The 26,815-nt window shown below is 43.6% G+C and overlaps 1 protein-coding gene across 1 annotated transcript in view; it reads right to left on the bottom strand.

Moving 5' to 3' along the window:
- Positions 1 to 1,294: 1,294 nt before the first annotated feature.
- Positions 1,295 to 26,815, bottom strand: part of RXYLT1 (ribitol xylosyltransferase 1) — a 40,985-nt gene continuing 15,464 nt past the window's right edge. Inside the window, exons 4-7 of the mRNA XM_073620146.1 lie at positions 22,858 to 22,960; positions 8,075 to 8,389; positions 7,816 to 7,986; positions 1,295 to 4,368 (exon numbers count right to left, since the gene is read on the bottom strand). Coding sequence (XP_073476247.1) covers positions 3,954 to 4,368; positions 7,816 to 7,986; positions 8,075 to 8,389; positions 22,858 to 22,960 — 1,004 coding nt within the window. The 3' untranslated portion in view covers positions 1,295 to 3,953. The remainder of the gene's footprint in view (positions 4,369 to 7,815; positions 7,987 to 8,074; positions 8,390 to 22,857; positions 22,961 to 26,815) is intronic.

Below are 26,815 nucleotides of genomic sequence, written 5' to 3' on the forward strand. Positions count from 1 at the left end.
CCCAATGCATAATGTTTCAACCTACATGTGGGGATGGTGTTTTTGGGGTCATAGGCAGCATTCCTCCTCCTCCAAACAGGGCGTGTTGAGTTGATGCCAAAGAGCTCCATTTTGGTCTCATCTGACTACAACACTTTCAACCAGTTCTCCTCTGAATCATTCAGATGTTCATTAGCAAACTTTAGATGGGCCTATACATGTGCTTTCTTGAGCAGGGGGACCTTGCGGTCACTGCAGGATTTCAGTCCTTCACGGCATAGTGTGTTACTAATTGTTTTCTTGGTGACTATGGTCCCAGCTGCCTTGAAATCATTGACAAGATTCTCCCGTGTAGTTCTGGGCTGATTCCTCACCGTTCTCATGATCATTGAAAACTCCATGAGGCGAGATCTTGCATGGAGCTCCAGGCCGAGGGAGATTAACAGTTTTTTTGTGTTTCTTCCATTTGCGAATAATCACACCAACTGTTGTCACCCTCTTACCAAGCTGCTTGGCGATAGTCTCGTAGCCCATTGTAGCCTCGTGAAGGTCTATAATCTTGTCCCTTCGACAGCTCTTTGGTCTTGGCCATGGTGGAGAGATTGAAATCTGATTGATTGCTCCTGTGGACAGGTGTCTTATACAGGTAACAAGCTGAGATTAGGAGCACTCCCTTTAAGAGAGAGAGTGCTCCTAATCTCAGCTCGTTACCTGTATAGAAGACACCTCGGAGCCAAAAATCTTGCCAATTGATAGGGGATCAAATACTTATTTCACGCATTAAAATGAAAATCAATTTACAGCTTTTCTGAAATGCGTTTTTCTGGATGTTTTTGTTATTTTGTCTCTCACTGTTAAGTGCTTGCCACCATTGCACAACGATATACGTCGGCACAATGGCACAGCTGTGCAAAAAGTAAAAAATATTGCTTTTTTTTTCAAAATTGTCGCTCTTTTGTTTATATTGCAAAAAATAAAAACCGCAGAGGTGACCAAAAGAAAGCTCTATTTGTGGGGGGAAAAAAAGGATGTCAATTTTGTTTGGGTGCAACGGCACATGACCACGCAATTGTCAGTTAAAGCGACGCAGTGCCATATCGCAAAAAGTGCTCTGGTCAGGAAGGGGGTAAATTCTTCCAGGGCTGAAGTGGTTATAATAAACCTACCATTAAAATTATAGACTGATCATTTCTTTGTCAGTGGGCAATCATACAAAATCAGCAGGGGATCAAATACTGTTTTTTCCCTCCCACCAGCCATGATTTGCGTGTAATAGCACAGAAACCCAGTGATGACATCAAAAAGAAAAAAAGTATGTAATAAAAACAAAAAGGTTTTAATCAGAATTATTATTAGCATGTTGAAGATGGGAAGGGATGAACTAGTGAAGGCAAAATAGAGAAACAGATTTAACATCAGCTTTAGCTTGTAGATTTAGCTGAAATCGGTGTCGACTTACCAAAGGAGTATAAACTCTTCACTTACAATACTCATCACGTGCAAAGGAAGATTTAAAAAGCTAGAGTTTTGTTTGCACATTATTGGATAATTGAAGTTAACACATCTTCAGCAAATGTATTTTATACAGTAAATGCTCAGTGAAGTCTCTTTTCAATTTACCAACCCCAGTAAGCGGCAGTATAATGCAGTTAAAGTGTTTGTTACTCCAACATTTCATATTCCCAATATGTGTCTGTTTTACCATGTACTTGTGTTAAAAAGTATCCTGTTCTCTTTGTAGGGCTTCCTTCATGCGAAATACCTGGTGATCCTGCCAGCCCCCCTGCTTTCTTATTTCAAACTGACCACGCTAGTCATAAAAGCACATCCTTCCCAATATGGTCAATTTTTGGCTGTGCTGGCAGCCTGCTTGTCCACCAGTGGTCAGACTTGTGCTGACACGCACAATCCCCCGACTCCTCTTCCTCTCCCCACCTCCTCTCACCCCTCCATTCACACCCGAGTGTAGCATTTTCAGGCAGAAAGTCGCGTGATTTTGTACAGGGCAAAAGGTCACCAATGTAAAAAGCAGAAAAACGCTTGTAATCTGCCTAAAAAAGAAAAAAACAACTTGTTTGAGCTTCAGACGTTTTGGAGTGGAGCTGTGAACCATCTCCATAGAGAATACTGTATTTATTGGCGTATAACACTCACAGGCGTAGAACACGCACATTCATTTTAAGAGGGAAGTTTCAGGAAAAAAACAAAAAATTTAAATAAGGAACTTTGGAGCAAAATAAGGGTCAGTGCCCATCTGCAGCCTCATCAATCCACATCAATGCAGCCTCACGATTGCCTTCAATGCAGCAGCCTCACCATTGCCATCAGCGCAGCCTGATTGACGTCCACCTTGCAGCCTAGAGGGGACAGGGAGGGGGCGGGACGAGCGCCGACAGATTACATACAAAGAGAATCTCCTATGATAGACAGAACAGTGGTCCAATGGCGGCGCTCATCAGGCCCCCCTCCTTGTCCCCTCCAAGGCAGCTAAAATTGAAGTATTGGCGTATAACACGCACACACTATTTGCACCCGATTTTCATGGTAAAAAAGTGAGTGTTATATGCCAATAAATACAGTAATTGATTTTTTTTCCCCTCCAGCGTTTTGTAGTTTCAGGCTGCAAGCTACAAAACGCTCAGGTGTGAATGGGGCCTAACCACCACCAGATGCTAGATTTAAGCTTTCGCTTGCCTGCCCAGACCTTACCAGGAAAGCAGGCAGCCATCACCAGTGTTATCTTCCTTGACCAGTCATCAGTCCCGTGTGGTATTTGGGGTTTTTCTTTGATATTTTTTGTCTTTTTCTCTAATACAGTAAAAAAAAAAAATAATAAAAAAAAAATAACCCATTGCTTATCAAACACCACCAAAAGAAAAGATGTATGATAAATGGTAGAAACTGCCAACCCACGCAAATGGAAGCTGGTTAAACCAATGTAAAATTGATTAAGGAGCAGCACGTTAGAACGATAAAAATAAAAAAGGACAATAATTAACTAATTAATTACAAACTGCGCTCCCTATAAAGTGCAGATATCACACACTAATGTAAAACAAAATATAATAAAATATAGTGTATAATGTCAATAGTGATGCTAATAAATAGCTTTCGACTAAGTGAAATCAGCAGATCAAACATCAAAAATTTAAATAAAATAAAAAAAAACAAACAAAAACAAGTGAAAGAAACGGTTCAAAATTCAAAAAATATTCAAAAAATGTATGTGTTCAAAAAAAGTGTTCAAATAATGTTGAAATCGGATTTCTGGATAAATCCTCCTGGGGCAAGGCATGAGACAACATTAATCCACCACCATCACCGGCCACACAGCCTACTCACCAGATTGCGGTGACTCCCATGACAGGAGTCAAAAATGCTTCAAGAACAGCCAAAGAAGCTTCACACGATCACGGCTTTGTTCAGGTGCTGGAACTCAGGTAACTCACTTGCACTTTATAGGGAGCACGGTTTGTAATGAATTCATTCATTACCACCAAAAGAAAGCTCAAAAGAAAGCTCTGTCTCAAAAAATTATAGAAAATGAATTTGGGTACATTATCGCATGACTAAGTAATTGTCAAACTATCGCAGCACTGAAAAATGGCCAGGTAATAACAGGATATATACAAGCTGGTATTCCAGTGGTTAACACACATCAAACCATTTTACAATGCAGAGGTATTTAATAGTTTATTACTATTTACATCTTGAAAACGTTCCCAGAGTTATGTAGAGAATTTATAAATAAACACATTTACCTGATCCCAGCTGCAGTCCTAGGTTTATAGTGAGATTAAGAAATGTGCAGTTTAAAAGCGCAGAACCAATAGCACTGTAAACTGTTACTGAAACACACTGGTGGCACTTTTTCCAAGGATTCTGAAATAAACCACTAGAGGGCATTAGTGCAAGTACAATGTCCACCATAAACATAATTCAAAGTCAAATCATCCTTTTGACCAAATAATCCTTCACGTATCATTATGCAGAAAAGTCTTCTCAAGTGTATCAGTAAACTTTTGCTGCAGTTTTAATTTAAATTGCCTGTACCATTCCAGAAGATGTTTCCTCCTCTGGATTTTCTCTTGTAAACTCATGTTCTTTTCTTTATTTATAATGCTAGGAAGCTCTTTCCAAGACTTTACGAAAATAAACGGTGCTCCATATAACTTCAGTAACCGCAAAGGTGCATTGTTGTACACGGAAGAGTTTCCACAATTCCCGGGTGTCATCACATCTTCTACTACAGGAACAGAGCCATAAGCGCAAGCTTCATAAATTCTATAGCACTCTGTATTTATTCCTACTGGGCTTAATGTAAGGTCACTTTGTAGTAGTGCATCATTGTAACTTTTAAAACTCTCATTTGTCTCCTGCGGCTGCCACCTGTTACGAAACACAAACACAAATATTCATGACTTACTCATGTAAAATGAATCCAATTCATCCACTGCAAACAGCAGGAAAAATAACACATCTTATTAGAAAGCAAGTTTATGGTCAACTCATCTTTCCTTTTACACCATCTTATTCAATACAGTTTGAGCCAAGTTATACTGTCTACCAGTGTTCAGATGTGATTGTGCATGGAGCAATTACCTGTGGTTAGGGACACTTGATCGCCTCTGGGTGCAAACACACTGTGTACAGAGGAGATCATCTCTCCTTAACAGCAGGTAATCACTCCATAGGCAATTACATGGGAACATCTGCTGACAGATGCGGCCATTGTCAACCCAGCATTGCTTTGTATGGGCTGAGCATGAGACGGATGGGAAGGCGTTGGTCCTTGGCCTAAGACTCCCAGCCAATCGGGTCTCAGGACACGCATCCCGATTGTTTGGGAGGAGATTCAGAAAGACAATAGCTAATATTAATTCGCTATTGTCACACAACTGGGTGGGCTCGGGGCACAGTGTTCTGTGCCCCGAGCCCACCCTTTTTTAAGCCAATTAGAGCCCGAGGCTCCAATTATGTGCTAAAAAAACAAAAAACAAACAAACAAACACAAAAACAAAAAACACACACCTCATTGAAATCCATGTGTCCGGCGCCCTGCATGTAGATTAGGGGCCCGGTGTATGGATTGTGGAGGAGGTCGCCCCAGCACCCTGTATGAACGGGCTGCCACTGCTTTTCAGTAAGATATAGATTACACATTTTCATGACCGTTGCTTCAAAAGGACTTACAACAACAGGACATATTAAAGTGATACTAAAGTCTTATTTTTTTTGTTGTTTAAAAATAACAAAACATGTTATACTTACCTGCTCTGTGTAATGGTTTTGCACAGAGCAGCTCGGATCCTCCCCTTCCCGTGTCCCTCGCTGGCGCTCCTGGCCCCTTGCCTCCCTACCGAGTACCCCCACAGCAAACAGCTTGCTATGGGGGCACCTGAGCCAAGCCGCTGCTCTGTGTGTCCATTCAGACAGGGAGCCGTGGCTCGGCCCCACCTCCTCTCTCATTGGATCACTGACTTTGATTGACAGCAGCAGGAGCCAATGGTGCCCAATGCGGCATCTCAGGCAATCAGGAGGGAGAGTCCCTAAGTTTTGTGGCTCTTGTGCAACATTGCTGGATCGAGATGGGGCTCAAGTATTAGGGGGGCTGAGGGGGACTGCTGCACACAGATGGTTTTTTATCTTCATGCAAAGAATAACTATGATCAGCAAGTGACAAGCCACTGATAAATGCATTCAAAATGTGATAGCCCCCACCCAAATGGAAAAGTTCCAGTGTGGGCGGCTTTAGACAGTGGGAAGGATCCTTCAGGCACCCACCCTGCCACTGCATATATGTGAATTGCTGTCCTAAAGGGGCAAGTACTTTGATGTCCATAGTCTAAGGACAGCTGGACTAAAAAAAAAAAAAAAAAACTAAGCTGCACATGTGAACAGAAAATGGACTCTTGTGCTGGCATTACAGGAGATAAACTTATTTTCAATACTTTTGTTAATAATGCCCAAGTTATTTCTGGAAAGCTCTAAACATACATTAACTGCTCTTAAAGCTTATCTAAATGCACAAACAAAAATGTATTATATTGTAGCTTACCAGTTCTTAGATTCTTAGAAATCATTTATGCCTGTGGCCATCAAATTATATAATTCTCTGCGAGTGCTGGATGTGGAGGATTTAATCTGGTTTGTGATCTGGATCTTTATGTAATTTATTGTATTTTGGTTTTGTCATTTATTATTCTGGCCCCTTTCACACTGGGGCGCTATTTTCAGCGGCGCTTTACCGTTGTTTATGCGGGGGGTTTTTGGCTGTTAGCGGGGCAGTTTTAACCCCCACTAGGGGTTCGAAAAAGGGTTAAAATGACCTGCAATGCGCCGCTGTAGCGGCGCGTTGCTGGCGGTTAAGGCAGCGGTGTCCATTCATTTCAATGGGCAGGAGTGGTGTATACACTGCTCCTTCACCGCTCCAAAGACGCTGCTTGCAGGAGTTTTTTTTAACTTCCTGCAAGCGCACCACTCCAATATGAAGGCCCTCGGTGCTTTACAGGTGCGATTTTTAGCGCTGTAGCGCCTGTAAAGCGCCTCAGTGTGAAAGGGGTCTTAGGGTAATGCTAGAGAAGATGGTGTACGATTTGCATTTTAGTAGTTTGATTTCCTGTTATTTTTCATATATATTCTATGTTGTATTTATAGATGGTGCGATAGGGTGAGCCCGTCTCTGGGAAAATGAGTGTAAAATTGACACAGGACTCTCAAACAGGCAGTTTGAGAAGTTCCAGCAGAAGATTTGTGAGCAGAGAAAACTATGTTTTAAGTTTTCTCTGGATTTTGTCTGGATTGGGGCTGGAAACTTGAAGACTTCAAAGAGCATTGGGAGGGATGGAGTCTTCAGTCATGTCTGGGCGTTCTGCAGGTTGTGTGTGTCCAGGTGCACACCCTCGTTATAAGGCAGATCTGAGCATAGCTCAGAGGAGGTGGGATAGGAGTTGGTGTTGGAGCAGCTGCTGCAGCCATGAGGGAGGTGTGCTACTGTTTAAGAACCCAATCAATATCCTTGAGACAGCACTCCATGTGGGAGAGGTTCCAGGTCAGTGGACTGAGATTCGAGCCAGCTGATACCATAGCTGAGACAACTGGAAGAGAGAGAGTCCAGAGGACCAGAGGGGACTGTGAGTTTGAGGAATGTGAAAGCCTTGAGTGTCAGGAGAGCCCCTTCCTAGAGGCTAGGAGTGGGCCTGCGCAGGTTTGTACTGCGACTGAGGCTGAGTGAGCCTTGAGAGCCAGGTGACTTGGCATTTTTGTTTTGTTTTTTTTTGGAGAAGAACCCCTGTGTGGGTAACCCAAGCATATATAATCTTTCATTTCTGTTACTTTTAATAAAAGTGGGCTATCACGCCCTAAAACCTGAAGTTTCTGTTGGCTGTGAACTCACTGAAAACGCATCTACCATTGAGCTTGACATACTCATTATTACAATGGATTATTAGAGTAGTTTTAATGTAGTTTTACTTGGTACTAATTGCTGTTATTAGTAATTCTTGTGCCCACTGGGTCTTGTTCCATTCGTTTTTGTGATCTTGTGCTGTCTTTGTTGAACATAACTGTATTTTAATAATTTCCCTTTGGGATTAATAAAGTATTCTGAATCTTAGATGTGATGGCTGCATTACTTTTTCTTATTATTATATTATTTTTTTGCTTGCCAGCAACACTTCCTGTTCTAGGGTGAAAACACTTGCCTTGTATGTCACTCTAAGCTGGGTTACAGGATGTTTATATGCACTTTAAATATGTGTGTACCTCTACAAATAACATGACAACAGTTGTGAGGAAATTAATGTAAATTAGTAAAGCATAAATTTGCCAGCTTACTGATTTCTGGGCGAGATCCAACAAAGCTGATCAAATCCCTCTTTCTTTATAACCTCCATAAGAACCTCTCTAGATGAGTTGTTGTATACAGTTCCCAGAAAGTTGCATAAGTATGGCCTGGAATCATGAACCAATGACCAAGTTGGATCAACAATTGGAAAATGTCGATACCTGTAAAAATGTTGATATGATATAAAGAAGGCAGAACTTACATCAGAAAACAATTTTGTAAGCTGTGTTGGAGCATTGACATACTTACGTAGCAACTCCTAGTGGCCACTGAAAAATACTCTCTTTATTGATCCAAGTACTGTCATAGACAAGAAATAGAATTTCCACAAACCCTCCATTCTGCTTCAAATAAGGAAGGATCCAGTCATTATTGCACTGTTCGTTTCCTAGCATTACTACAGCAACATGGTGGAGCTTGTGGTTTTCAACCAATGTCTGTGCATACTGCAGCCACTGAGTAGCAAAAGAAATCTTCACTTCCTCTCTGCCATTCAGAACAAGAACAACATGCAATGTTTCCACTGAGAAATATCCAGGAGCAACTGCAGACCCAGTGATAAAGCTATGTAAAAAAAAAAAAGAAAAAAAAAAAAAAAAAAGTGGTTACAAAAGTATTGCTAAATTAATGTTCCACATTCCTATATTATCTATAGAAGAATGGGATGACATTAACTCAAAATAAAAAGGGGCTTCTAAGTTCATAAAACAAGAAAACCTTTATTACTTTATCTGCTAAAGTGGATACATGGGTACATTACCTTAAAATATATGAGCCCTGGAAGCAATGATATGCAAAATTCTGACAATTCCTGGCAAGGTCAAGAGCTGGCCCACCCACTCACTGTCCCATTCTGGGCCACTACAAAGGTACATTAGTTGGGGAGACAGCTCTCCCTCCCACAACAAACTGCCATAGCTTTCATATTCAAGAGTTCTATGCTTGAAGGTATGTACAAACACCTCTAGGGGTCTGCATTTTTTTCATCAAGAAGCTTTTCTTTTCCAATATTTTTTTAAACAAGGTACAAAGAGGAAAGTTGTACAGGTAGACATAAATACACATCCATATGTAGTTGGGAAGACAAAAAGCAAGACAGTGCCTATTGCAAGTTACAGTAGGTGTAAAACCAAAACATATAACACAAATGGGGGAACGGGTGTTGGAAGTCGAAAGTGCACTACTACAAAGCTTTTATTGGAGAGTAACTACATTCTTCAATTATCTCATTTTGTGGTTACAGAAAAAAACAAAAAAACAAAACAAAAACAAAAAACGCAGAGTAAGACAGAACATGGCTTACAGAGTCAAAGGGAGTTAAAAGTGCAACCTACTCGCTACTAATCACAGAGAAGCATACAAGAGATTCAAACACAACCAGAAAGTATGACATAATAATGTGAATAGTGTTAACAGATCATTAATCTACCCTGGGGACTGTTCTCGCCCGAAAGTCTGTTAAGGATTAAAGCAGGTGATGCTAGGTTGGGAGTCAGTAAGCCATTCCCACCAAATCTGTTCCAACTTGTGAGAACTATCCCTGGGTTAAGCTTTGCAAGTGTAAGACGGAGCTCAGCTTTTCTATCAAAGGGCATGTTGTGGGAGGTAGCCATTGTTGTTCAAGTATGTTTCTGGTCCTGCCTATTGCTGATAAGGTTTGTCACAGGAAAGCGTCAAAATTCCCAGTATACCAATTTTTGACTCAGGAGAGCAATGTAATAATGATATCAAACACATCTTGCGAGTACTAGACCATTTTTTTATGTTTTAAAGGATTAAAGTGTATTAACAAGGTATAACAGAGAAAGGGCGATGCATGCTTTGTTCCACAACTCAGTGTTCTGGGTCAATTAGCTCTGTGAGGTATCTGTTGTGCCACAGAGGAGTACACATTAGCCCTGGTAGCTGAGGATTACTTTCATTTGGGATTAGGTCACATATTATGGGTTTGAAAGGCACCAGCCTTCAGAGCGGAGTTGGTTCTTTCTTAAGGAGTGATGTCAACATCTGGATAAGATCATCCTGTAGAATCCTGTGCTGCTAGACAATGCAGCTGAGGGTTAGGGACTGACAAACCCTCTTTCCAGGACAGGTATAAACGTTTCACAGTAGGGGGCCGGAGGTCTAAAATAAGTTCACTAAAATAGTGTACCTATTTTGCGGAACCATTTTTTACACATAAAATAGAGGTATTGTAAATCATAAAAATGTTGGGGTAGCTGTATCATTTTATAAGGTTCAACCTTCCAACTATAGTTAGGAGCAAAAAGGTCTTAAACCTCAGCACCTGTTTGGAGCAGAGGAACGCTGTGGAGACACCCCTGCTGGGCCTTTTGATGGGGCTTCATTTCTTTATTAGCCTGAATTTACCCCTGGCTATTCTGCTTGGAGCTGTATGCCCTTTCTCTATTTGGAAGCTTCAATGCTGTGAATATAATTATTATTTTTTTATATATCTGTAAGATGCTGCAATCTCTTTTGGGCATTGTCCGGATATTGATATAAGGAGCGATTTCGTCTTCTTTGGTACCACCCTGCGATCCCCATTGTTGGACTTGATGTTCTTCGCTGCCCCCCTTTTCTGAACAAACAGGATTCTGAGCAATCTGTTTATCATATACATGATAGCCAATATATTGCCTTACAGCTCCCGAAGAAGCAATTAGCGAAACATGTTGAGCCAACAGGCATCTATATAGCTTTATCAGCTCTATATCGTTTGTTATCAAGCTGAGATAATTTTATATGTTTGTCTGTATATGAAAGACAACATTTGTTTACTCCTTTTTATATTTTTCTATTAATAAAATATTTCATATTTTTTTTTTATTAAATTGTTGTTATATCTGTGGCACCATAAAATAGAATTTTTATTACATCTTACCTGTAAAATCCTTTTCTTGGAGTACATCATGGGACACAGAGCCTAAGTAATAACTTAATGGGTATATAGGCACCTTCAGGTGATGGACACTGGTAGACAATCCGGGAAGTTCACTCCCTATATAACCCCTCCTCCTACCAGGAGTACCTCAGTTTTTGTAGCAAAGCAATATACTTAAACCCCAAAAAGAGGGGAGGGACCTCTGTGTCCCATGATGTACTCCAAGAAAATGATTTTACAGGTAAGCTGTTATAAAAATCCTATTTTCTTTATTGTACATCATGGAACACAGCGCCTAAGTAATACAGTAACTTAATGGGACGTCCCATAGCAATGCTACTTGAGGGGAGGGAGACACAACCCGCAGGCTACCCCCAGACTTGAGGACCTATACTGCTGCCTGCAGCACACTGTGCCCGAAGGCCATATCCTCATACCTCCACCTGATAAATTTTGAGAATGTATGTACTGAAGACCAAGTTGCGGCCTTACAGATCTGAGCCATGGAGGCCTGGTGACGCACTGCCCGAGAAGCACTAACCGAACTGGTAGAGTGTGCTTTGACTTGAAAAGGGGGAACCTTATTCCTTAAATCATGAGTCTGAATTATAACCTGCCGAATCCACTTAGTGAATCCCCGCTTCATTATTGGGCCGCTCCGCATCCATGGGAGGCTCCCGCTGTGCGACACTTCTCTTCTTCTGACACTTCTTATATAACAGAGGGCGGGGTCAACCGGTGACCACACCCCCCCCCGACACATGGGGACTTCCCTATGGCTTTCCCCGTGACGTCAGAGGGGCGGGGTCACCTGGCTACATAACCAGGTGACCCCGCCCCCTCTGACGTCACAGGGAAAGCCATAGGGAAGTCCTAGTCAAGTCCTCGTGAGTCAGAGGGGGGCAGGGTCACCGGGTGGCCTCACCCACCGTATTATAAGACGAGAAGAGTCACACAGCGGGAGCCTCCCATGGATGCGGAGCAGCCCAAGAACGAAGTGGGGAAGAAGACGCAGCGGAAGAAGACGCGGCGGAGGAAGATGCCGGACGAGAACACCGGCGCAAGAAGCAGAGGATCGGAGGAAGAACCAAAGGAAGAAGAAGATGGAGGAAGAAACCGAAGAAAGAAGGAAGAAGACCCGAAGAAGATGGAAAGAAGAAGACTTTAAATATAGGAATTGTCAAAAACTGTCATTTTTAACATTTTTGACACTTTTTGTGAAATGGTAGGGGTACCTTCGTACCCCATTACCATTTCACACAGGGGGGGCCCCTTGTTAAAGGGGGCTTCCAGATTCCGATAAGCCCCCCGCCCGCAGACCCCCACAACCACCGGCCAAAGGTTGTGGGGATGAGGCCCTTGTCCCCATCAACATGGGGGACAAGGTGCTTTGGGGGGCCACCCCAAAGCACCCTCCCAATGTTGAGGGCATGTGGCCTGGTATGGTTCAGGAGGGGGGGGGTGCTCTCTCGTCCCCCCCCTCTTTTCCTATGGCCTGCCAGGTTGCGTGCTTGGATATGGGTTTGGTATGGATTTTGAGGGGGACCCCCACGCCATTTTTTTTTTATTTTGGCGCGGGATTCCCCTTAATATCCATACCAGACCTGAAGGGCCTGATATGGAATTTCGGGGGACCCCCATGCATTTTTTTCTCTTAATTTTGGTTCGGGGTTCCCCTGTGGGGGAATCCCATGCTGTTTTTATCAATGAACTTTTAGGTTTATTGTCGGACCGACAATTCATTATAGCCGCGAGTAGTTTTAAATATACTTTTATTCCTTTAGAAATGTCATTTTGCTGTCAGACTGTTGTAAACACGGGAAACATGTGCCATTTTACAGGCATACTTTAGACACCCCCCAGGTACGAAATTTAAAGGGATATTACACTTTTATTGTTTCACTTTAAGCATTATTAAAATCACTGCTCCCGAAAAAATTATTTTTCGGACGAAAACGAAATTCCGAAACAAAATATTTCAGTGTGCACATGTCTATCAGCAACTATATTATTAAACCCAGCACTAGTGTCAGCAAACGCATTATTAACCCCCAGCATTACCCCCCCACACTGCACAAATACCCCTCCCCCACACACACCATAAATTACCCCTCACACTCCATAAAATACCCCCCCCACACACACACTCCATAAAATACCCCCCCCCCCCCCACACACACACTCCATAAAATACCTCCTCCCCCACACTCCATAAAATACCTCCTCCCCCACACTCCATAAAATACCTCCTCCCCCACACTCCATAAAATACCTCCTCCCCCACACTGCACAAATTTCTACCCAAGTCAACCCACTAAGGACTTTGCCTCAGTGTGATGGCTCACTCATCTCTCCTGGCAGTCAGGATCATCTGCCTCCCGAGTCCTCTCCTCCTGGCTTCCACACAGGCCTAGTGCCAGGGGACCCGCAGAACACAATCTCCCACCCCGAGGTGGCAGCAGGACCCTGGATCAGGGCTCTGGTCGATCGTCAGTGCCTAGGTGGGCAGGGCGATGGGCGGATCCTTCCGCCGCTCTGTCCTCTCTCTGGGCTGCAGCAGGGAGGACAGAAGAGATGGAGAGGTAAAGCTCTTCGGCGCCTCCCCCTCTGCGGTGCCTTGGTGCAGTGCAAAAAAGATGTCCTGGATCGGCCCTGCCTGCGGGCCATTTTTAACCGGTCCGCAAATGGCCTGCGGGGCGGTACTTTGAGACCCCTGGATTAAGGGAATATGTTGTATCGGTTCAAATGGCTGTTTTTGTAACACTGACAAAACTAAGTTCAAGTCCAAGGGTTCAAAGGAGGTTTGACTGGAGGATTAAGCCGCATCACCCCTTGCATAAAACCCCGAGCTAAGGAATGTGAAGCAAGCGGTCTTTGAAATAAGACCGATAAAGCTGAGACTTGGCCTTTAATTGTACTCAAGGTCAATTTCATCTCTACCCCCTAATTGTAGAAAGGCAAGAATTCTGCCTATGATATATCTATCTACGAGGGTGCCAACCCTTGGATTCACACCAGGAAACATAAGCCCTCCAGACCCTATAATATATTAGTTCTGGAAGCTGGCTTCCTTGCATTCATCCGGATAGAGAAAACTGACCCGGAAAGCCCACGTTTCTTCATAATGTGGGTTTCAATAGCAAAGCCGTTAAATTTAGACATCGTAAGGTAGGATGGAATATCGGCCCCTGTGAAAGTAGGTCTGGCCATAGTGGAAGGGACCATGGATCCTCTACTGCCATCTTTACCATTTCTGCATACCATGACCTTCTGGGCCATGCTGGTGCTACCAGAATTACCGGCTTTATTTCCAGCTTGATCCTGTAAAGAAGTCGTGGCAGCAACTGAATAAGGGGGGAATGCATAAATCAGTGAGAACTGATCCCATGGGGTCACCAACGCATCTGAACCGCATGCAAGTGGATCCCGTGTCCTGCACACAAAGTTGACCAACTTCATGTTGAATCTGGACGCTAGATCTACTTCCAGAGTCCCCCATCTTTGGCAAATAGTCTGAAAAATGTCGGGGTGAAGAGACCATTCCCCTGGGAATAACTGCTGGTGACTCAGATAGTCCGCCTGCCAATTTTCTACTCCCAGAATGAAGACTGCTGATAGGCATGGAACATTCCTTTCTGCTCAAGTTAGAATATGATTCACCTCCGTCTGCGCTGCGAGACTCTTGGTGCCCCCTTGGTGATTTTGCTCCAAAACGAGCCACCGACTGGTCTATTAGCAATAGATCATCTAGGTACGCCAAGACTGTTATGCTCTGTGCCCTTAACCTGGCTAGAGGTGGGGCCAGGACTTTTGTAAACACTCGGGGTGCTGTAGCTAGCCAGAAGGGCAAGGCTACGAACTGGAAATGCTGCTGTTCTACCTCAAACCGCAGAAGCCTTTGGTGAGCGGGAAATATAGGGACATACAGATATGCATCCCTGATGTAGATAGATGTAAGAAGTTCTCCTCCCTGTAGGATAGAAACCACTGACCTGATCTACTGCATGCGAAAGGATCGGATATTCAGGAACTGATTTAGATTTTTTAGATCTAGAATGGGTCTGACATCTCCATTCGGTTTTGGTACCATAAAGAGGTTTGAATAAAACCCCAAACCCTGCTCTTCTGTGGGGATTTGTATGACCACCCCCTGAGTCATTAATCGGTCTAGTGCCCGAAACAGAGATTTTCTTTTCCCTGGAACTTTGGGAACGTTTGACCTCAGAAAACGAGACGGTGGAAAGTCCTGAAATTCCAGTTTGTACCCTAGAGATACTGTGGAGATGACCATCTGTCCTGAATTTCCTCTTGCCAGACTTCAGAGAAATGCAGAAGTCTTCCCCCCACTTTGGCAAGGGGGGGTGCCTCTTCATAATGAGGCCTTAGAATTCTGCTTTGAAGGCTTCCGGCCCCAGGACTTCTTCAGCCTGGGCCTGACCCTGAGGTTTTCCTCTATAGTCTGACGGTGGAGGCCGTCGCCACTGCCTAGAGGCGGATGCCCCTGGCGTAGGGGAAAGAGCCCGTTTAAATGAAGGGCGTTTATACTTTCTTTTGACTGGCAAAAGAGTACTTTCCCACATCGTTTGGATGTATTTGTCCAAATCAACCTCAAATAGCAGATCCCCATGAAAAGGGAACCCAGTCAGGAGTTTTTTTGCATGGTGTTTCGGCTGACCAACTTTTCAACCACAGGACTCTACCCATGTGTACTAGCACAAGGCGAGACACCTGGTGAATAGAATCTTTAATGGCGTCTATGGTAAAACATAATGCTTTTGGTAGCTGCGTCAAATCCTGGGCTTGTTGTGCAGGTACCTCTTTAAGGGCCTGTCTAAACTGATCCTTTAGGGATTGACAGATGCCTATTGCAGCAACTGCAGGCTGAGTAACGGCACCTGCCAAAGAAAAAGAGGACTTTAACAGGAACTCCAACCTTTTTTCTGTTGGATCCTTAAGCATTTGTGCATTGTCTACTGGGCAAGTTAGACTTTTGTTCACACTGGAAATCGCAGCATCAACTGCTGGTACATTCCATTTTTTGGTGAATTTCTCCTCCATGAGATAGAGAACTGAGAATCTCTTAGGAGGGAGAAAATGCTTACCTGGGTGATCCCAATCAGCATAGATAAACTTTTCTAGTAATGCATGGACAGGAAACGCATGCAAAGGCTGTGAGGGTTTTAAGGAACCCAAGGAAGAAATTGAACTTTTAGCAGAGTCCGTTAGAGGCAGCATGAAAGTAGAACGAACTATCTCTGTAAGAGATGGTATCAGCAACTTCTCAGATTGTGAGGCTGAAAAAGGTACATCTACTGTTGTTTCCTCGGCAGAGGAATCATCGGTTTGTCTTTCCTCCTGATCGACTGAGGGTAACACCTCATCCTGTACCCACTGTTCCCTTGCTGAAGGGTCTAAGGTGGGAGAGAGGGGTCTGACACGCTTCCTATCCTGTTGGATGGAGGATGCGATTAAAGCCCATAATCTTCCTGTCAGACCCTGCAGGGTGGAGGAAAAGACATCTTCAGTCATGTATACAGGGGCCGGGATGCGAGAAGCAGCTGCACCACCAATTTGTTCCAATGGCTCACCCTGGCTTGCCATAATTGGTATTTCAGGCTAGGATGACAGTGTGGAGGTACGACTGGGTTCCTAGCGCCTGGGGGTGAAACCTTTGGTAATTTTCTGGGCTTTGTGGTGTCTTTTTTGGTACGCATAGTCCTAAGCACAAAAGCAGAGGCACTATTAAATTGCACTAATCGCTGAACATACTCATGACAGTGATGCCACTATTAACTTCAGCCTAGTGCTGAAAAAAAATGTCCTTCCTGTATCAGGAATGCTACTTGCAACCCTTACGTGCCCCACCGCTCCTGTGTCCCAGTGTAGGCTGCTTGCTTCCTCCTCGCTGCCAAGGAGAGACTGCTCCAGCTGATCCTTAAGCCTCTGTGCTCCGTGGACGTTGCACGGAGCCGCACCTAGGCTCCGCCCCCTTTGTAAACCCGCCCCTTCCTTTTCATTTGAAAATTATTCCTGCGCTGGTGGCTTTCAGGTCCGCAGACCCAATAGGGGGGGGGGGGGGGGGGGTGAGAGGCAGAGCCCATGACACAGCAGACAGAGGAAAACAACTATTGAGGCAGAAAAACGGGACCTCCGCACCCCCCGAGGAGGGGGGGGGGGGGGTATTACAAGGGGGGTACAACCACTGCTGTTTCCCTAACCCTTCTGGTCCCTTCAAGGGGGAAGAAAAGAATGGCAGATCTCTTACCTTAAGAGGAATCCCCCTGCACAAACTGCTGCGGCCACACACAGACTGACACGGAGCTGAAGTGAAGACAACAGATTAAGGTATGTGCATATACTCCCTCTAGTGGAGCTTTTAAGGCATGACAACATTTTTTCCCTTAAAGAAGAAAGCATCACGGTGGGCTGCATTTAGCAAACCTTCAAGAACCGGGTCCCTTTTTATCGGGGGTTCCACTCCCTTGGACCTGTAAAAAGCACCCCGCCAGGAAAAGCTTTTAGGTAATGTAACATGACCAAAGACCTGGGTTCCGGGGTCCAGCCCTGCAAAGAGGCATTACAGGCAAAACCTCGTGCTTCGGATACGAGGCCCGGGTACCATCCACTTTGGCCTCAGTGGCACTTTGGATGGATCTGGTCTGTGGCGGCTATTTAAATCCAGCATGGATCCCTCCTGCAGCTCCTCAGAGCATATCCTCACTCGTGACCAACACCTTAGACACTGGCGAAAAAAACTGGAGGTACTCCTGATAGGAGGAGGGGTTATATGGGGAGTGAACTTCCTGCAGTGGGTATACCAGTGTCCATCACCTGAAGGTGCCTATATACCCATTAAGTTATTACTTAGGCTCTGTGTCCCATGATGTACGATAATCTCAATACATTTCTAATTCGGGATGAGGGTGTCTGATCTCCTGAACTAGTGTGACTATTTTAATACAGGTCTTAAACTTAGCCAACAATGAAAGTATATTAAGTGGCATATATTGTACAGAAATTATTACACCTAGAAAGTTAACCAACAATCCTAAATTTGCTGTGCAATATGAGGTAGCAGAGTGGATTTATCCAAGTTTATTGTAAAGCCTGAAAATCTGTCAAACGCAAGGCTCCTTTCACACTGTCTGTTTTTCAGGTGGACCCGATCAGACCATCCAAGCTCTCTATGGAGCGGTGGATACATTGACACCCGCCAACATCCAATCCTGTCCGCTGAAAACAGACCGATGGGGATCCACTACCCATCCGTCTGGTGGATCAGATTGGATGACAGTCAGGTGGAAATGGACAGGCAGTCTGTTACCATTTGACAGCCCATTGGGGACAGCGGGGGCTGCGTCTGTGTCCGCTCTGCATCAGCAGAGCGGACACCTACCTGTCATCCCCCTATTCAGCGGAGAGATCCCCTGCTGAGTGGCCAGATCCGTTGGCGGACTCCACCAGTGTGAAAGGAGTGTAATACCGTGGCTATGACATGTTCAGGGAGATTGTTGTAGCTTCTAGAAATAGAAGATAGTTTTATCCTCCCTATCATTTCTAATAAATCCAGTTATACGAAAAAGTCCAACTGCTGTTGCTAGAGGTTTAATAGTAATGAGAGAGAGGACAGCCCTGCCTAGTGTCTCTTCCTAATGGGAAGAGAGTTGAAAGGTAATCGTTACTAGATACTCTCTAGCCTTTGGAGAGGAATACATTTAAAAAAAATGTTGGGTCTACCCTCATCACATGTAGCATCTCCTATATGCAGTCACAATAAATGCTATAAAAAGCTTTGAAAGTGTCAGGAGAGGGTATGGCCCTGTTGCCGATGTTGTACAAATTAGATCGTATATTAACCTCCCTGGCAGTATGATTATTTCAGATTTTAGGTGCTGAAAGCGGTACAATTATTTTGCACAGAAATTTGGCGTTTTATATTATAGGCCTGTAATTCTTAGGAATAATTCACTTAAATCTGTCCAAACAAGAGTCTAGTAGACATCCCGGGTGTGATAAAGTTTGAAAAATGAAATAAAAAATTATAATATAATAACTATAAATAATTATACCAAATAATATTATAATAATAAAAATTATTCAATAATGTAATCAAATCAAAAACACTGAAATTTGCTCAGTTGCAGAATTGTCGCTTTTGTTACTTTTAGTGTTTGGCGACGGATTTCCCCACAAATCACTATCGCTCAATTCTGCAAGTGATTCTAATTTATTATCGCTGTTTTCTAGCTGGTCTAAAGCCACTTTTGATGTAAGGGGACAGTTTTGGTTGCTATGGACAATCTCCAGTTTCCAAGCAGAAAGAACAGTTTTTATAATATAAAACTGCATGCACGACACTGGACAGACCACTAGGGACAAAGGGGATGTGTGATTATTTGATACAGTACTGTAATCTTACAGATTATAGTATACTGTATCTATACTGTGTTTCACTTTTTGAATTTGCCGACGAACTCCGTCCCCGTGCGTCGCAACACTTGCAGGGAACGGAGCTCGGCACTGTGAATTGAGCGAGACACGGCAGCTCGCCGATCACAGCGGGGAGACATCGCAGGATCCAGGGGACAAGGTAAGTATCTTCTACATGGATCCTGCGATGCGATCCCGAGTCTGGCTCGGGGATACCGCTTTGGGTATTGAAAATCCACCCCGAGCCAGACTCGGGAATACCACCAGGGGGGTTAAGGAAAACATCCTATAAATTTATTACAGTCAACAATTAATGGATAAATCTAAGCCGATAATCAAATTTAAAAGATTTAAGGGCCGTACATCGTGTGGCATCAATAGAAACCGACTGACATTCATCCCGTGTGTATGGCAGTGCTTCAGCCGACTTCTGTTGAAGGAGCAGGACCGAAAAATTTCTGCCAATGGCTAAGACTGCTGACTGGTGTGTTCTGGCAGAGGGGCCATCCCCTTGTCAGAACACAATAGCACAGCAGGGGAGATCGCTGTGCTAACATTGGATTGTTAGTACAGTGGCTCCTCCTGAGCGTTTCAGTTTTTTTTCTTTCAGCCTGCCGGGTTAAAAAAACAAAAAAAAAACAAAAAGACAAAAAACAAACACACACCACTACTAGTGTGTACCAGGCTTTAGCCAAAAGTTTGATATCTGTACTGGACAGCAAGATGGGGTGTTAAGCGTCTGTCTTGCAGAGATTCTTGTTAGACAGGGATAGCTAATAAAATAGTTTCAAATGGGTGAGGAGGTAAAGCCAGACACAGATGGATGGAATCTCTGTTCAGCAGGGACTGACTAAGATTCAATCCATCTATGGGCAGGCCGATTGTACCCAAGTTGATCCAACGAATGGATTTGGGTACAACCAGCCTGACGGATTTTTAGCATGGAATTATCGCCACCGGCTATAGCCGCTAGCAGTAATCACTGTGTTCTCCCAGCTGTGATGGCTCTCCCCCACCAGAAGAACACAAAAGCTCTAAGAGCGGTTACAGGAAAGGAGATTACATAATCAATGGCCTGCCTAACCAGTGCAAAAACTTTCCTGTGTGCAGGAATTGTATGGGTAGAAACATTTTTATAGACCTCCGCAGGTAGGCCATCTACAGTCCAAGAGGTCTCTGTTTTCAGGGGTTAGTTTAGGAAACAAAAATATCTAAGAATGATACTAAAAAGAAAGGAATGCTGCAAGGATTCAGTAGTGCTCCTCAAAATGTTGTTTAACCACTTCCCACCCGGCCTATAACAGAATGATGGCCGGGAAGTGGTTCTGTTATCTTGACTTGGCGTCATATGACGTCCAGCAGGATAACATGCTGGCGCGCTCCCAAGCTCCCTCGATTCACCAACAACACTATGTTGATGGGGAAATCAAGTGTTTTCTTTTCTGCAACCCATGGATGAAGGAAGAGAAAATGCCTCTAATCGCATTCCTAAAAATCCAGGATGCTGGTTCTACTTGATCGATGGATCGACTTGGATACAAATCAGTATGCCCACACATGGTTCAAACAGTCTATGGCTTAACTTAACTTCAGCTCCCATGGTTGCGAAAAGTGTTCAAAGCGGTATTAAAAAAAAAAAAAAAAAAACCCTCTAATTGTTATAATACAGCTTACCAATTCCAAGATGTTGTAGCTGTATTTGTTTACATGGGGCAGATTCCGTTCTGGTAAGCAGGGGATCTGTGAGCGGATTCCCTGCTGATTGGAGCAGCGCAGGTGGATGACACCTGTGTCCGCTCAGTTTCTGGATGCCCTGCTCTATGGGCAATTGGGAGTAAATGAACTCCTGTGCCCATTTAACCCCGGCTAGCTTTGATCTGCTCCACCTAAACAGACGAAGGCGGAGTCCTCTCCTAATTTTTTTTAGTGTGCCTTACTGACTAGGCAGGTGTAAATGGAGTCAGTGGTCCCAATATAATAATGTATGTATGTATGTATGTATGTATGTATGTATGTATGTATGTATGTATGTATGTATATATATATATATATATATATATATACATATATATATATATATATATATATATATATATATATACACACACACACACATATATATATATACACACACACACACACATATACACACGTACATTCATACGTTCATTTTTTTCCAAATTATTGTACACACAGCACCCCATATTGACAGAAAAACACAGAATTGTTGACATTTTTGCAGATTTATTAAAAAAGAAAAACTGAAATATCACATGGTCCTAAGTATTCAGACCCTTTGCTCAGTATTTAGTAGAAGCTCCCTTTTGATCTAATACAGCCATGAGTCTTTTTGGGAAAGATGCAACAAGTTTTTCACACCTGGATTTGGGGATCCTCTGCCATTCCTCCTTGCAGATCCTCTCCAGTTCTGTCAGGTTGGATGGTAAACGTTAGTGGACAGCCATTTTTAGGTCTCTCCAGAGATGCTCAATTGGGTTTAAGTCAGGGCTCTGGCTGGGCCATTCAAGAACAGTCACGGAGTTGTTGTGAAGCCACTCCTTCGTTATTTTAGCTGTGTGCTTAGGGTCATTGTCTTGTTGGAAGGTAAACCTTTGGCCCAGTCTGAGGTCCTGAGCACTCTGGAGAAGGTTTTCGTCCAGGATATCCCTGTACTTGGCTGCATTCATCTTTCCCTCGGTTGCAGCCAGTCGTCCTGTCCCTGCAGCTGAAAAACACCCCCACAGCATGATGCTGCCACCACTATGCTTCGCTGTTGGGACTGTATTGGACAGGTGATGAGCAGTGCCTGGTTTTCTCCTCACATACCTCTTAGAATTAAGGCCAAAAAGTTCTATCTTGGTCTCATCAGACCAGAGAATCTTATTTCTCACCATCTTGGAGTCCTTCAGGTGTTTTTTTCCAAACTCCATGTGGGCTTTTATGTGTCTTGCACTGAGGAGAGGCTTCCGTCAGGCCACTCTGCCATAAAGCCCCGACTGGTGGAGGGCTGCAGTGATGGTTGACTTTCTACAACTTTCTTCCATCTCCCGACTGCATCTCTGGAGCTCAGCCACAGTGATCTTTGTGTTCTTCACCTCTTTCACCAAGGCTCTTCTCCCCCGATAGCTCAGTTTGGCCGGTTGGCCAGCTCTAGGAAGGGTTCTGGTCATCCCGTCTTCCATTTAAGGATTATGGAGGCCACTGTGCTCTTAGGAACCTTAAGTGCAGCAGAAATGTTTTTGTAACCTTGGCCAGATCTGTGCCTTGCCACAATTCTGTCTCTGAGCTCTTCAGGCAGTTCCTTTGACCTCATGATTCTCATTTGCTCTGACATGCACTGTGAGCTGTAAGGTCTTATATAGACAGGTGTGTGGCTTTCCTGATCAAGTCCAATCAGTATAATCCAACACACCTGGACTCAAATGAAGGTGTAGAACCATCTCAAGGATGACCAGAAGAAATGGACAGCACCTGAGTTAAATATAAGAGTGTCACAGCAAAGGGTCTGAATACTTAGGACCATGTGATATTTCAGTTTTTCTTTTTTAAAATGAACTTAAATGATTTTAGCAAATGGCTGCAATATAACAAAGAGTGAAAAATGTAAGGGGGTCTGAATACTTTCTGTCCCCACTGTATATACATACACACACATACACAATTTTTGAGAATGGGTTTAGAAAGTCACATGTAAAATTAGTAGTATGACGTCATGTACCTGAATTCTGTTGTTCCTGTCCTCAGTTTGCCTTCTCTCCACTGAGCATTGACATTAGTGGGTTCAAGTGGTCCTTCTAAAACATGCTGCCATAAGTAATGTCCTACAGAGAACAGAATACATGATAACTGATTATTTTAGAACACTGTATTTTCTGCCATACTCATATACTAAGCTCTGCTACACACATTAACACGTGAACCTAATCACATCCACAGTGATTGCACACCAAATATATAAATATACACAGATCATTTCACCATGTGTTAAATGTTAAAAAATATATATATACACACACCATTGGTGTACTATAATAGTCCATATAGTGTAAAAAATCAGTCCAAAACAATGTGACAACAATTGTGATAAAAAAAAATGTGACAAAAAAAAAAATGTGACAAAAAAAAATTCTTGTTTGAAAGCTGAAATCTTGATAAGTGAATGACCTCCACATGTCTTCCACCTCACCACCGTGAAACGTGAATCCACTCCCAATAGAAACACACTCACCGATTCCTATTGCCAGCACTCTCATGCACGGCAAAAATCGCTTGTTTACCACACTCCAGGGTAATCAGATAAATATGATATCCCACAGTGTTTGATAAATCGGTCCACATGAAAAATAATAAAGTGCTCCAATAGTGTAAACCAGCACGGCAAGTTTATTAAAACCACTACAATCTTCTAGAAAATCACTCACATTTTAAAAGATTCAAAACAGCAGCAAATACAGTGCAGCTCACAGCAACTTTAAAAATCAGTGGATGAACAAAAGACACTAATGGTCACGGCGGACCCGAGGTGTGTTAGTGCTTGGACTTCCGATCTCACCCCCTTCCTCGATGGTACGCCGTGCAATCAAATCACCCCTCCTACGGTGCGGCTTTCAGCGTTGCTCATCACAGCCACGCCCCCGACATGTTTCGTCATAGATTTGACTTAATCATCCCATAGCTCACCAATTCTCCTTGCTGATGTTATTGCAACCAAAAACAAGGTTTGAAAAAGTAAAATTCCTTAGAGAGATTTCTTGTAGTGGTTCAAAAGGTTGTGAGGCCTTGCAAGACCACTGATAGGTCCCAATTGGGAAAGTGCTTAGCCGGAGCTGGTCTGGATCTGGTAAGCGCCTTGAAAAATCTTATAAACCAAGGGCTCAGAAGAGATTGGTCTTTCTAGAAATACTCCCAAAGCAGCCATTTGTACCTTAAGGGTGCTGATTGACAAGACTTTGTCTGCCCCATTTTGAAGGAATTCTAAAATCGGCACTAAATTTTTTACCTTTTTGTCGAATGACAGAAAGAGTTGTAGACTTTCCAATATTTAGCATAGATTTTTCTGGTCACTATTTTCCTACTGGAAAGTAAGGTAGTTACCAAAGGTTGTGACAGATCTTTGTTTCTTAACAACTGCTCCTCAGATACCAGGCCGTGAGGCTTAGACTGGCCACTTCCGGATGCTGTATCGGATCTTGAATGAGCAAGTCTTGCCGGTGAGGCAGCTGCCACGATGGTTTGACTGCCATCTGTAGAATGGTGGTAAATCATGCCCTTTTTGGCCAAAATGGAGTAATTAAGATTACTGCCACTTTCTCCCTCTGTATCTTCCTTAATACCAACGGGATCAATTGGAAAGGAGGAAAGGCGTAACCCAGATGAAAGTTCCAGGGCTGAATTAACGAATCCGTCCCCTGGGCCCTGTCGTTTCTGTGAATCGAGAAGAATACTGGGAGTTGCGTATTTTCTTCTGACGCAAATAGGTCTATTTGTGGTTGACCCCAGGCCCTGGTAATCATAGCAAAAATTTCCGGATTCAAGCTCCATTCTGACTCCTGAATTCGCCTTCTGCTTAGATAATCTGCCACTACATTTAAGGTGCCTTTGGAGGTGGACTGCTGATAAGGACCGTACATGATTTTCTGCCCAAATCAGGATCTCTGAAGCTAACAACTGCAGTGTTTTGCTTCTTGTGCCCCCCTGCTTGTTTAGGTAGGCTATGGTAGCGGCGTTGTCTGAGAGGACCTGGACATGGGAACCTTGAAGGATTGGAGAGAAGGCATCTAATGCTAAGGCGACTGCCCTTAGTTCCCTCCAATTTGAGGACCTCTTTGCTTCTGTCTGAGACCACACTCCTTGCGTGAATTTTTGACGTAAGTGAGCTCCCCAACCCCATACGCTGGCATCTGTCGTTACCACCTTCTCTATTGGAAACGACCAGAGCAGGCCCTTTGACAGACTTTCCTGTCTTCTCCACCACCAAAGCGATCTTTTGACTTTGGTGGGGATTTTTACCTTTGCTTCCAGAGATTCTGTCCTGCGATTCCATATTCTCAGGAGAAAAGTCTGGAGAGGTCTGAAATGTAACCTTGCCCATTGAATGGCTGGCATGGTTGAGGTTAGGGTTCCTAGAGATGACATGACTTGTCTGACTGATAATTCCTAGTTTGTCTGTAAGGACGCTACCACATTTTGGACTTTTACCTTTTTCTCTTCTGGGAGAAAAACTGTTCCCTTGAACAGATCTGATACCCCAGGAATAGTACTTCCTGGGCCGGATTGAAATTTGATTTTTGCATATTTATGATCAAACCCAAGGCTTCTAGATGACCTTGGGCTTTTCCGAGGTCGTCCAACAATTTTTCCCTGGAAGGGGCAAAGAAGAGTAGGTCGTCCAAGTACGGAATTACCACAATGCCCTGCATGCGAAGAGGTGCAAGTGCTTCTGCCATTATTTTTGTAAATATTCGTGGGGCAGAAGAAAGGCCAAAGGGGAGGGCCTTGATTTGCAGGTGCAGAACCTCTTTTCCCAAATTTGTCACCAACCTTAGGAATTTTTGAGACTCCGGGACTATGGGGATATGCAGATAGGCATCTCGAAGGTCTATTGATGCCATAAAGCATTCCTTTGTCAATAAGTTTCTGACCGTGAAGATGGAGTCCATACGAAATCTTTTGTATAGGACTGATCTGTTCAGCGGTTTCAGGTTTAGGATTAACCGAAAATCTCCGGATGGCTTTTTTAATCAGGAATATATGGGAATAAAATCCCTGATAAAGCTCCCCCTGTGGGACTTGAGAGTCACAACCCCTTGATCTATCAGATCCTTTAACAGGTTCTTCATTGCTAGGGATTTGGTTACATCTCTTGGAAGATTTGTCACCAAGTACCTTTCTAGGGGGAGATCTGAAAATTCTATACTGTAACCCTGGGCTAGCATATTCAGAATGTACTGTTTTTTTGTTAGCTTGCCCAATAGGGGAGAAAGCCCTGAAGTCTTCCCCCCACCTGTAACCGGCTGTCATTGCATCTTGCTCGTTGACGCAGGAGGATGGAAAAGGACATTTCCTTTGCCTTTTCCCCTCTGCCCTGACCAATTTTTCTTTTTCTCTTGAGGCTTGTTTTGTTCCTGAGCCCTTTGAGGACGAAAAAAACGTTTGACTGGTTGTTTCTTTTTCTTGACAGGAAAAGATTTCTTTTTATCTGCAGTCCTGTCCAGAACTGAATCCAAATCAGGGCCAAACAATAAATCCCCTAGGAAAGGGACTCTGCATAATTTATTTTTAGATGATGCGTCCCCCTGCCAGGTCTTTAGCCATAATGCCCGTCCAACAGAATTAGTAAGGGCTGCAGCTTTAGCTGTCATTCTGATAGATTCTGCTGATGCATCAGAGACATAGGCTACGGCTGCTGAGAGAGTAGAAAAGGAGTCAAGGATTTCTTGCTTAGGGGAATCTGCTATTATATGAGCTTTAAGCTGATTTACCCAATACTCCAAGTTTCTGGAGACGCAAGTAGTTGCCATTGCTGGCTTAAGGTTGCCCATAATGGATTGCCAAGTCCTCTTGAGTTGCCGATCCATTTTTTTATCCATGGGGTCTTTTAAGATCCCCATGCCATCAAATGCCAGATCAGTAGATCTTGACACCTGAGAAAAGGCTGCATCAAGTTTTGGAACCTT

The sequence above is a fragment of the Aquarana catesbeiana genome, linkage group LG03, assembly GCF_042186555.1.
Source record: "Aquarana catesbeiana isolate 2022-GZ linkage group LG03, ASM4218655v1, whole genome shotgun sequence".
NCBI lineage: Eukaryota > Metazoa > Chordata > Amphibia > Anura > Ranidae > Aquarana > Aquarana catesbeiana.